Source organism: Stegostoma tigrinum, chromosome 18, assembly GCF_030684315.1.
Source record: "Stegostoma tigrinum isolate sSteTig4 chromosome 18, sSteTig4.hap1, whole genome shotgun sequence".
NCBI lineage: Eukaryota > Metazoa > Chordata > Chondrichthyes > Orectolobiformes > Stegostomatidae > Stegostoma > Stegostoma tigrinum.
Genome location: NC_081371.1, coordinates 47,831,043 through 47,844,477, shown reverse-complemented (window position 1 = coordinate 47,844,477; position 13,435 = coordinate 47,831,043). Strand labels below are relative to the sequence as shown.

General features: G+C 46.3%; 1 protein-coding gene across 2 annotated transcripts in view; it reads left to right on the top strand.

Annotated features, from left to right (window-relative positions):
• btbd11b (BTB (POZ) domain containing 11b) overlaps positions 1-13,435 on the top strand; it is a 99,647-nt gene that overhangs the window by 59,290 nt on the left and 26,922 nt on the right. For both annotated transcript variants that reach the window (XM_059652514.1, XM_059652515.1), the window contains exons 3-4: positions 10,465-10,669; positions 12,999-13,151. In XM_059652514.1, the coding sequence (XP_059508497.1) occupies positions 10,465-10,669; positions 12,999-13,151 (358 nt within the window). The remainder of the gene's footprint in view (positions 1-10,464; positions 10,670-12,998; positions 13,152-13,435) is intronic.

Sequence of the window (13,435 nt, the reverse complement as noted above, 5' to 3'; positions counted from 1 at the left end):
CATCAGTGTTATGGTTAATTATATAGTCACTGTCCCACAGTTTGTTTATCTATGTCTCCATCCACATGCTTCATTAATCTCTCTTCCCTTTCGACAGCCCAGTGTTATTTAGGATGAGGGATTTAAGTGATGTGACCGTTCTGTTATGTAGGCCAAATTCTTCAGGGTTAATGAGTTCTGTCTGGTGTCTCACTGCTCAGTAACTGGAGAACTGCCAAACTAACTGGTCATGAGACCAACTACAACAGATCGGCAGCACCTCTATGTTCCAAAGCCCCACCCTGACCATCTGGTTGTACCTCTTGTGAGTTTTCCTCCACTCGTTGGACCAGTACTTCTCCAGCGTGGCTCCTCTCTCCCCAACTGTGACTCCACACCACACCCTCTCTCCTCTCCCCATGAGGCCGTGGCTTCCAGCCCTGCCTCCAGGGGAGCCACCTTCTCAACCTCCTGTGGGCCCTCCCTTTTCCATTGTTTCTTGTTGTTCTGTAACACAATGTGGGCAGAGGACCTTCGTTCTTCAAGCCGCTGTAATCGGAGTGCACGCGGAGAATTGGGAGGACTGCATGCTGCCCATCAGCTGCACTGTCCCAAATGCTCCTGCCTGACCCAGCAATGATACGTGTGTGCGGAGCATTATGGGTGATGTGGCTGAACCTGTGGAAGGAAATACAGCCACAGCTAACTCTGGACTGTTTCCTAGGATGAAGCTGGGATGATACCGGTTTTGTCTTAGATTGTCTCTGTCTCTGAAGAAGTTGATTAGAAACTTTTGTTATGCATAGCAAGTGGGACCTGAACCGGGAACTATTATCCCAGCTGCAGGGACTCTACAACTGCACCACTAGGCTCCTTCTACATTGTCCTAAATTTTTAATAATGCAACCTGCTAACACATAGGGACATTTTAAGAGGGTCCCCTGCATTGTTCTTTTGTTTTTCAAATCTGCCTGTTCAGAGATGTGTAATAACACCTCTGGAGCAGGTGAGACTTGAACCCAGGCCTTGTGGCCCAGGGGTAGGGACGCTACCACACCACCACAGGGGCGCCTTCCTGTATGAGCACGGTGAATAGAAAGTAGCTGTTCTTGTTCTTGAGCCTTTCATTAAGGAGGAGTCACAACCTTTAAAGTGAAAGGCAGGAGGTTTAGAGGGGATCTGGGAGAAGACATTTTCACCCAGACAGTGATGGGGGCCTGGAATGTGCTGCCTGGGAGGGTAGGAGAGGCAGGAAACCTCAACCTTTTAAAAAGCATTTGGATGAGCGGTTGAAGTATATAACATGCAAGGCTATGGGCCTATAGCAAGAAAGGGCTTAGTGCAGGCAGTGGTATGTTGTTGGGGGCACAGACTCTGGGTCAAAGGGCGTCTGCTGTATTGTATGATTTTGAATGGTTGAGTAAATTGGGTCTGTGTTCTCTGGAATGCAGGGCGTTGTTGAATCATACAAGGTCCTGTGTCAGCTCAACAGGATTGTCTCAGAGAAGCTGCTGTCCCCTGGCTGATTGTAGCCATAATGTGACCGGCCAGACTCTCAAAAATTGTTCGCCCGTTTGGGACTGGGGGTGAGGAGAAATGTCTTCATTCCGAGAGTTATGAATCTTTTGGAACTCTCCACCCCTGAGGGTTGCATAGAATCATCAATCCCTGCCCTGTGGAAGCAGGCCGTTCAGTTGACACTGACCCTCTGAAGAGCATCCAACCCAGACCCACCCCTTACCCTATCCATGCATTTCCCACCCTAGACACTATGGTCAATTTAACATGGCCAGCCCATCCTAATCTGCACGTCTTTGGACTGTGGGAGGAAACTGGAGCACCCAGAGGAATCCCACGCAGACACGGGGAGAATGTGCAAATTCCATACAGACAGTTACCCGAGGCTGGAATCGAACCTGGGTCCCTGGTGGAGAACTGGAGCTGAGGACGGAGATCAACCGTGGATGTATGAAATGGCGCTCAGGCTTGAGGGAGCTCATAATGTGGACAGCCAGGGAGACCAAATTCCTTGTAGTTTGTTAACAGCAGAATGGCTGCACATGTGTCTACTGGATTTTGCTGCTGTGCATGAACATTCTATTATGGTCTTGTGATTTCTTCTTCATAAATTTAATAGGGTATATCTCGTAGATTCCTGTTGGGTTGCTGCAAGCTAACACCATCTCAGCCTTGCATCACTTTTATTACTACCATCTCTTGGCCCCTCAACCTTCCAGCCTTGCTAAACGTGGCACAAAACCCTTGACATACAGTTCAGATGATCGGTGTTGGCTGGCTCGTGATTGAAAAGTGCCTTGCTTAAGTGAATGCTGCTAAATCTTCCAAGATGTTACAGAGAAAAATGTCTGTGAGCACTTTTAACATTTGCACTTCAGAAATAGAAACCCTCTGTTTTGACTGCATTATTAAACAGTGCTCTACAAACAATACCACTTGAGTAGTAAGGTCATCCAGTGTGTTGTGGTTATTCTACACTCTCGGGAACCCAAGCCCATTTTATGGAATCTTTTCTCGCAATCCAGCCATTAGAACCTTGCTCACGTTCTAGTGAGCCTGCAACATGCTCCCTCTGAGGCCAGTATACTGAAGCTAAGGTGCAGCACCCATAGCTGTATATAGTTATCTCGCATCTACATGACTGGGACTTTGCACAACTATGCCAAGATGGCCTTTCTTTTATAATCTAGCCCTCTAATTATGAAGACTACCCTTTCTTTAGCCTTAGACATTAATTTTTACCCGATTACTGCATTTAAGCTACCAGAACCATTAAATCTCGGGACCATCGCTGTTCTTAGTTTTCCACCTTTTAAGTAGTACTTAAACTTTGTCCTTTTTGGTCCAAAAGATTAGGTTGCAGGGAGTCACTTAGTGAAGGACAGTAACAGAGCCATTCTGCATGCTGTCTTATTTCCAGAGTGAAATATTACAAGAATATACATCCTAACTCAACCCGACCCCCAGCTTCAGTTCTTTGTTAATGCATGGGATGTGCGCTGGCCAGCAATTTTATTGTCTGCCCCTAGCTGCCCCTGCAGGTGGTGGTGAGCTGCCTTCTTGAACTGCTGCAGTCCACATGCAATGGGTTGATTCACTATCTCCTTAGGGAGGTATTTCTGGGATTTTGAGAAGGGCCTCCTATGGACATAATTAGTGAGGGGGCAAGAATGGGGGAGCGTTTCTCTCTAGGGCCAACTGAGCTCAATTGTTTCACCTTCTCACAACCTCCAGTGAGGGGATGGTTGTCGCCATACTTTCAATCTCCCACTAGTAACATCCTTTAGGTTACCATTGACCAGAAACTCAACTGGACTCCCCACAGAAACATGATGCCTGTAAGAGCAGGTCTGAAGCTAGGAATACTGCAGGGAATAGCTCAGCTCCTAACTCCCCAAAGCCTGTCCACCATCTACGATGCACAAGGCAGGAGTGCGATGGAATACTCCCCACTTGCTTGGATGAATGCAGCTCCTAACAACACTTGAGAATCTTGACACCATCCAGGACAAAGCAGCCTGCTTGATTGGCACTGCATCCATCACCAGTGCTCAGTTGCAGCAGTGTGCCTCATCTACAAGATGCAGTGCAGAAGTTCACAAAAGATCCTAAAAACACCACCTTCTAAACCCACAGCCACTTCCATCTAGAAGAAAAAAGGACAGCAGATACATGGGAACACCACCGTCACCAAGGCCCCCTCCAAGCTACTCACCATCCAGAGTTGCTGTCCTTTCACTGTCGCTGCGTCAAAATCCTGGAAATCCCTCCTGCATGGCATTGTGGGGCAACCCTCAGTGCACAGAGTCAAAAAGACAGCTCAGCACCACCTTCTGAAGGACAACTAAGGACAGGCAATACACACTGGCCAGCCTGAGACACCCACGTCCCATGGGTGAATTTAAAAAAAAAGAGACTCACCAGTCAGCTGCTTCGGGGATGATTGATGGGTGATGGGGTGAGTTTCTTCAGTGGTCGGTTGGTGTGTTAGTTGTCGCTTTACACACTCCCACCTACACTGTATAAATAGACATCTCTACTTATATTTAATTACTTTTAATCAAGCTGTTCTGACAAGCCCACCTCATGGATGGCCCAGAGGGAGGGACGCAGCCACTGCATCTCAAGAGTGTCACCTTTGTAGAGCTAAATGAAATTGCAGTTAATCACCTTCACTCCATATGTTAAACATATTGACATCTGATGAACACTAAACAGTTAACCGTATTCCAGTATGTGTTGAAGTTCACTTGCTATAACTTTGTTCAGTCGCTCAGTTCATAGAATCTTCATTGAATCCCTATAGTGTGGAAACGGGCCCTTCAACCCAAAAGGCCCATGCCGACCCTTGGAACATCCCACCCAGACCCATACCCCTATAACCCACCTAAGCTACACATTCCTGAGCACTGTGGGCAATTTAGTATGGCCAATCCACCCAGCCTGCACATCTTTGGACTGTGGGAGGAAACTGTAACACCCAGAGGAAACCCACACAGACATGGGGAGAATATGCAAATTCCACACAGACAGTCGCCCGACGGTGGAATTGATCCTGAGTCCCTGGTTCTGTGAGGCAGCAGTACTAATTACTGAGCCAAATTGATCAAATTTTCAGGAATTTTATGCTGCCATCTACGTCCATTCTTTTACTTTGTTATTGGCAACCACAGATATATAGTCTGTATGGTGTTCTCTAAGTCATTGGTGAATATAGTGAAAAACTGAGTATTTAAAAGGTCACTGATTGGACTCTGAATGTTCAAGCATGCTCTGCTGCTGCTTACACATAACCGCCATTACTTGCCATTGTCCAGTGCTGTGAGGTGAATAATGGAGGAGGGAGCAGGCCGACGACCCGACTACAGAAGAAACAGAAAGTGCAGAGATCACTCAACCCCTTAAGCCTAAACCACCATTCAGTGAGATAACACCCTTCCTCTAGCAGGGTGACCAGAATTGTACTCCAGCGACATGATATTCCAACTCCTGTACTCGGCGTTCTGACCCATGAGGGGAAGCATGCCAAAAGCCACCTTCACCTGTCCACTTCCAAGGAACAATCCCCCTGCACCCCACGGTCTCTTTACTCGGCATCACTGACGTTGTTAATCTTTTCTGAACCCTTTCAAGTTTAACAAGGATGTTGCCAGGACTGGAGAGTTTGAGCTACAGGGAGAGGCTGAATAGGCTGGGGCTTATTTCCATGGAGCATTGGAGGCTGAGGGGTGAACTTGTGGCAGTTTGTCAAATCAAGAGGGGCATGCATAGGGTGAAAAGTCCACGAGGTAGGGTAGTCCAGAACCAGAGGGCACATGTTTAAGGTGAGAGGGGAAGATTTTAAAAGGACCTAAGGTGCAATGTTTTGACACAGTGTGTGTATGAAATGAGCTGCCAGAGGAAGTAAGTACAATGACAACATTTAAAAGGCACCTGGACGGGTATATGATGAACAGGAAGAGTTTAGAGTGATATGGGCCAAATACTAGCACATGGGACTAGATTAATTTAGGATATCTGGTCAGCGTGGATCACTTGGACAGAAGGGTCTGTTTCTGTGTTGTATGACTCTGACTTCCAAGGACTCTACCATTAACCGTGCAAGTCTGGCCCTGGTTTGTCTTATCAAAATGTGACACCCCTCATTTATCTAAATGAAACTCCATCATACATCCTTTAGCCGTCTAGCCCCATTGATCAAGATTCCATTGTACTCTTAGATAACCTTCTTCACTGTCAGCTATACCACCAATTTTGTTGTCATATGCAAACCTACTAACCATGCCTCCTATATTCTCATAGCCACTCTCCAGTCTTCTGTCACTTCATCCATGGCTATCAATGACATCAGCATCTCTGCGAGGTGCCCTGCATTTTCTTTCCTAACTACCCACAATGTTCCGGGATGCATTTGATCAGGTTTCAGGGATTATCCACCTGTTTATGCATTTTAAGACCCCTAGTGCCACTTCTTCAGTAATATGGACTCTTTTCAAGAAATTACTGTTTATTTCCCCGCGTTCTCTAGCTTCCATATCTATCTTCACTGTTGCAAAATATTCATTTAGGATAAATACTGACTTAGGTAGATATGGAGAGAATATTTCCACGTGAGGGAGAATCTGAAATTAGAAATGGGTAAACCGACAAAAAAACCGGAAGAATTTTGAATGCTTGAAATCTGAAATAAAAGCAGGAATTGCTGGAAAGTCTCGGCATCTGTGGAGAGAAATCATAGTTAATGTTTTGGCTCCAGTGACCCTTCAGAACTGGACCCAAAGCGTTAACTCTGATTTCTCTCTATAGATGCTGCCAGACCTGCTCAGACTTAACAGCAATTTCTGTTTTTGTTCCATCAGTTCAGGTTAGTTTCCAATAAATCCAATAGGGAAAAGGGGGGAGAAATTTCCTTATCTGGTGAGTGGTTAGACTGCAAAGCTCATTTTAATAGGCTTCAGTGTTATCAGAAGGAAACTAGACAGGTACGTGGGAGAAAAAGGGCATAGAAAGTTCAGCTGAAATGATACAGAGGGAATGAGACAGAATTTATATGGAGCATAAATACCTGTAGAGATTAGAATAAAAATAGTGTTGGATTGGCAGCATCTGTGGAGAGAGAAGCAGAGTTTGTTTCAAATCAAATATGACTCCTCTTCAGAACTTAAGGGGGAAAATGGAAAACACTGAACAAGGTAAAACGCAAACCCCAGAGGAGAGAAGAGCAGAGCTTCTTCAAAGTTGGCATTAAGTTCTGAAGAAGTGACCAGTTCAACTCAACATTAACCTTGTTTCTCCCTTCACGGGTGCAGTCAGACCTGCTGAGTTTCTTCAGCAATAATGGGAACTGCAGATGCTGGAGAATCCAAGATAACGAAGTGTGAGGCTGGATGAACACAGCAGGCCAAGCAGCATCTCAGGAGCACAAAAGCTGACGTTTCGGGCCTAGACCCTTCTTCAAAAAAGGGGATGGGGAGAGGGTTGTGACATAAATAGGGAGAGGGGGGAGGCGGACTGATGGATAGAGGAGAATATAGGTGGGGAGGTAGGGAGGGGATAAGTCAGTACAGGGAGGACGGACAGGTCAAGGGGGCGGCGTGAGTTTAGTAGGTAGGCAATGGAGGTGCGGCTTGAGGTGGGAGGTGGTGTGCTCCTGAGATGCTGCTTGGCCTGCTGTGTTCATCCAGCTCCACACTTTGTTATCTTGGATTCTCCAACATCTGCAGTTCCCATTATCTCTGATCACAATTTGGACAGAGTTTGACAGGGTAAACACAGACCCTCTGCCATCTGGAGATCTTAAAATGCCATGGCACAACGTCAGAATAAGGGGCCAATCACTTAGGACGGACATGAGGAAACTCTGAAAGGGATGGGAAATTCTGGAATTCTCGACCTGGAAGGTTGTGGAATTGCCATTGTTGAATACATCGTTGGCTGGGGCAGACAGAATTCAGGTCTCCCTGTGAATCGGGACGTGGACGGGAAAGGAGATTTAAAGCCCAAAATCAGCCACGATTGTATCAAATGGTGAAGCAGTCTCGATGGGCAGAATGGCTTCTTCTTGCTTCTGTTATAGAAACTTTGAAAAGACGTGCAGGTGTAAGCCATTCGACCCTTTGAGCCTGCACTACCATTCATGCAATCATGGCTGTTCATGTAATCTCAGCATTCCACTCTCGCCCTCTCTCCATACCCCTTGATCCCTTTAGCTGCAAGGGCCGTATCCAACTCCCTCTTGAATATACTGAGTGAACTGGCCCCAACAGTGGTCCCAACAGTTTGTGGGAGAGAATTTGACAGGTTCTCAACCATGAGTGAAGAAATTCTTTCTCCTCTCAGTCCTGAAAGGCTTACTCCTTATTCTTAGACTGTGACCTCTTGTTCTGGACTTTCCCCAACATCAGGAACATTCTTCTGTCCAGAAGAACTGTCCAGTCCCATCAGGATTTTATGTTTCTGAGATCCTTCCTCATTCTTCCCAAATTCCAGTGAATACAAGCCAGTTGATCCTGTCTTTCTTCACATGTCAGTGCTGCCATCCCAGGAATCAGTCTGGTGAACCTTCACTGGACTCCCTCATTAACAAGAAAGTCCTTCTTGAAACTAGGAGACCAAAACTGCACACAGTACTCAAAGTGTGGCCTCACCAAGGCTCTGTATAACTGCAGCAAGGTGTCCCTACTCCTACACTCACATGTTGCTATGAAGACCAGCATGCCATTAGCTTTCCTCCCTGCCTGCTGCACCTGTATGCCAACCTTCGGTGACTGTTCCACCATGACACCCAAGTCTCGTTGCACTTCACCTTTTCCCAAACTGCCACCATTCAGATAATAATCTGCCTTCCTGTTTTTGTGACCAAAGTGGATAACCTCACATTTATCCACATTATATTGCATTTGCCGAGTATTTGTCATCTCAGCTAGTCTGTCTGAGTCACCCTACTGCCTCTTAGCATCCTCCTCACAGCACACACTATCACCCAACTTAGTGTCATCTGCAAATTTGGAGATATTGTATTTGATTTCTTTACCCAAATCATGAATGTCTTGTCTTCTTGAAAGACCAGCTGCCCTTGGCGGCACGGTGGCTCAGTGGTTAGCACTGCTGCCTCACAGTGCCAGGGATGTGGGCTCAATTCCAACCTTGGGCGACTGTCTGTGTGGAGTTTGCACATTCTCCCTGTGTCAGTGTGGGTTTCCTCTGGGTGCTCCGGTTTCCTCCCACAGTTTAAAGATGTGCAGGTTAGGTGGATTGGCCATACTAAATTGCCCGTAGTGTTCGGGGGTAAGTAGATTAGGTGGGTTAGCCATGGGAAATGCAGTGTTGCAGTAGTAGGGTACAGGATGGCTCTGGGTGGGATGCTCTTCAGAAGATCGCTGTGGACTTAATGGGCTAAGTGACCTGCTTCCACACTGTAGGGATTCTGTGATTACCCTGGATGTACAATATGTGGCACAGTGGTTAATTTTTATATGACCTTCACATTGGCTTTGTGAGCCACTCAGCTGTGTTAAAGCGGGGTTAGGATGGATTGGTTCAGGACCACCACCAGCTCCTGTAGACAGCTAGAGACTAAGCATTAAGTCAACCTGCAGGCCCCACATCCTAAGAATGGATAAAACCCTCCAGTTATCAGATGCGTTTGGTGACTTTGGTTTGTGACTCACGGTGCCGCACGACGTATTTGATGGTGTAATAAATGCCTTTAATTCGCAGTTTACATTGCAGCAAACATCTGTGAGAATTTAAATTGCCAGTTGCCAGAGTCTGCATGTGTTTTCAGGATTGAAACATCTGTAAGCTATTTGAGAGCGGCCAGAATTCTGGGCAGAATAGTCTGAAAATAGACACTGAGAGCGATGCTTTAATCCTCAGTGAGAAAACAGTGAACCCATAGAACCGCAGTCCACACCTCACATTCTTAATTGGAACGGACTTGTGTGCAAGTTCTTCACAAACAGGTCATGGCTACTGTTGTTCCGCTGTGTTCAGTCCCTCCCCGTTTTTCCCTGTTTTTCAATTCTTACTTTCTTAATATTTAATTCATGTTTTTGTCAATTGTACAATCACATGGCAGAAAGCCTTTTGGCTCATCTCTGTTTTAAAAAAAAAACTATCCCCCTTTTCCTGTTTCTCTGCCTTTTTAATAATGACATTCTGATGTATTCTTTTTCCATAACTCCATCAAAAGGTGCAGAAGAGGGAAAAGACAAATGGCCAAAGATTTACATCTTGTACTCATCAAATTTCGAGCGATCGTGACAATTTAAAACAGTGGAGTTGTAATTTAAGTGAAACAAACAGAATAAGAATGGGTTGTTTCAAGAACATAGGTTGGACAGGCTGGTCCTGGAGTTTTAGGAGTGTAGGAGGCGACTTTATTGAAACATACAAAATCCTGAGCGGTCTTGACAAATTGCAATTGAAAGAGTGCTTCCTCCTGTGGGAGAGAGCCCAAAGCTAGGAGTCACTGTTTAATAATAAGGGGTCACCTATTTATGTACAAGATAAGGAGAATGCTTTTCTCATGGAGGGTCACGAATTTATGGAACTTCCTGCCTCAAAAGGCAATGGAAGCTCAGCCATAAAAAATTTTTTTAATGCAGAGGTGCATCGATTCTGGATGAGCACAGGGGTGAAAAGGTATTGAGGGCGAAATTAGATCAGCAACAGTCTTATTGAATAGCACAGCAGGTTCAAGGGGCTCGGAGATAGTAAGAACTCCCGATGCTGGAGTTAGAGAAAACAAGGTGTAGAGCTGGATGAACACAGCAGGCCAGGCAGCGTCATAGGAGCAAAAGCTGCCATTTTGGGTCAGGGCCCTTCTTCAGAAAATAGGCTTAAGGGGCTGTCTGACCTACTCCTGCTCCTCAGTTTGTAGGCACGAGACCCACTGTCCAGTCTCTCTCCGGCTGAAGATGTAGGCCATGTGAGGTTGAATTAACCCCTCGATGTGTTCCATAGGTGACCTGGTTTCTCGGGCGATGTATCATCTGCAGCCGTTGAAGTGGACCCAGTGTGGGAACGGAACGCCAGTCCATCATAAACAGGGACCACTGCACTGGGAGTCCGAAGCACTCTATACCCTCTGCTACTTCATGCACTGTCCGCAGATGGAATGGGAAAACCCAAATGTGGAACCATCCAAAGTCAGCCTCACTACAGAGAGGTATCGTGAACGGGACAGCACCCAGCTTCTTTACTTTTCTAACACCATTAACTTACACGTCATTCACAACAGCCAGCAAGTAGCTGTTCTCGGCCTCTCGCTCAAATCCACTCCACCCTCCTGGTCTGTCGCCATTGAGATTAATCTCTTACTGAGCCCAGAATATCTCTGGGGGTTTGGCAGATGAATTTTTCTGATCACTTTCCAGTTCCTGTTGGTGGTTTGGAAGAGGGGTGTCTCCAGCAGAGTGAAGGGGTGATCAGTGCAAAGAGGTGAGATGGAGAGATCGCTGCTGCACCTTTCTGAATGCTGCTTCCTCACTCCCAGTTTTTTTTTGTCCTGGTTCTGTCCAAAACATGTAATGAGTAACGCAGTTAGGCACTGCTTGGAACTGAGATTATTTCTTGTCTGGCAATGCGTTACTGAATATAAGCATCATCCATTTAATTTAAACTGAGTCAGCTGCTGCAATGGGAAGTTAAATTTTCGCCCAGCTTTTGAAGTGCCAATGAATTTGAAAGTGATTGGATGCCTCAGGGTAGAAAATGCATCCTGAAAAACAGACAACTCCGGCATTCTGAATTTACATCCCTTTCTGTCTTTTAAGCATCTGTGAGCTTGGTGGATCCCCGATTACAGCTCCAACTCCAAAACCTGTCAGTCCAAGGGGAGGTGGTGGCACAGTGTCAATGTCATTGGATCAGTAATCATTCTGGGACAGGGGTTTGAATCGCACCATGGCAGATGGGGAAGTTTAATTAAAATCTGAACAAATGATGACCATGTAACCATTATCAATTGTCATTAAAATAGCAACCTATGTGATGTACTCACGTCCCTTTTTAGGGAAGGAAATCTGCTGACCTTTTCCCATGTCTGGTCTATGTGTAACTCCAGACCTGTAGCAATGGGGTTGACTCTTAATTAGGGATGGGCAGTGGGATGATTTGCCTACATCCCATGAAACGATTGATTTTTTTTTTTTGGAAAGGTCTCGCTGCAGAGACTGGAGTGGGTCACAGGTGTTTTTTACTGAGCTGGGGCTACACTGACACAAGTGCCATCTTTCTGGTGAGAGGTGAAGCAGAGGCCCCATCTGCCCTAGCCCATCAGGCTGTTTGAAGAAGAGCAGGACGTTCTCCTTATCCTGAGCCCGACATCTCTCTCCAAATCAAGAACTGGTTAACCGGCTAGTTTTCTGTTTGCTGCATCTTCTGTCCGTACAGCTGAGTAGATTGGAAAGGTTCCTCATTGGACTTGAGTTCCAGGATGATCCAGACAATTGAGGTTTTAGAAAGTCATGAGGGGCATGGATAAGGTGAATGACCAGGGTCTTTTTCCTGGGGTGGGAGAGTTCAGAACTAGCTGGGGAGTGGGGCATATATTTAAGGTGAGAGGAGATAGAATTAAAAAGGATGCGAGGGGCAACCTTTTTACTCACAGGGTGGTTTGTGTGTGAAACGAACTGCCTGAGATAGTGGTGGATACAGGTAGAGTTACAATGTTTGGATAAGTGCATGATTAGGAAGGGCTTGGAGGGATATGGGCCAAGTGCAGGAAAGTGGGGCTAGTTTAGTTTGGGAACGTGGTTGTGATTCGTTAGACCAAAGGGTCTGTTCCCACGCTGTATTGCGGTGTTTTAGGTTTTATTGGTAGAAGGATTGAGTTCCGGAGCCGTGATGCCATGCTGCAACTGTACAAAATGCCAGTGCAGCCTCATTTGGAGTATTGCGTACAGTTCTGGTTGCCCCTTTACAGGAAGGATGCGGAAGCATTGGAAAAGGTGCAGAGGAGATTTACCAGGATGTTGCCTGGTCTGGAGTGAAGGTCTTATGAAGAAAGGCTGAGGGACTTGGGTCTGTTCTCATTGGAGAGAAGAAGGCTAAGAGGGGATTTAATAGAGACATGCAAGATGATCAGAGGATTAGATAGGGTGGACAGTGAGAGTCTTTTTCCTAGGGCGATGACGTCGGCTTGTACAAGGGGGCATAGCTACAAATTGAGGGGTGATAGATTTAAGACAGATGTCAGAGGCAGGTTCTTTACTCGGAGAGTGGTAAGGGCGTGGAATGCCCTGCCTGCCAATGTAGTTAACTCAGCCACATTAGGGGCATTTAAACAGTCCTTGGATAAGCATATGAATGATGATGGGATATTGTAGGGGGATGGGCTTAGATTAGTTCACAGGTCGGCACAACATTGAGGGCCGAAGGGCCTGTACTGTGCTGTTCTATGTTATGTGACAGAGTGATTTTTGAACTCGGTCTGAATATTTGGGTGATATGTTTGAGTGAAGTTTGGAGCAGTAAGACTGTGCTGTCATCTACAGGCCGTTTCTGGTACTGCCGCCTTTGATGGAGTGGATCCGAGTGGCTGTAGCCCATGCTGAGCACCGCAGAAGTTTTTCCATCGACAGTGATGATGTGCGACAAGCTGCCCGCCTCTTGCTTCCTGGAGTTGATTGTGAACCTCGCCAGCTAAAGTACGACTGTAACTCTGAACTCAGTTGACAATGGGCACTCAAAAAACACCAGATGGGCTGGACCCAGCCCTATAGCACTGAGAGGTTAATGGGGATAGGAACGTGTCTCCCTAACTCTTCCCCTTCCATTCTCCTGTTTGACTGTGGGGACTCAGTCCGCATAGATTTAAGATGAGAGGGGAAAGATTTGAAAGGGACCGAATCGGCAACGTTTTCAGGCAGAGGGTTGTGCATGTGTGGAGCGAGCTGCCAGAGGAAGTGGTGGAGGCTGGTACAATTACAAC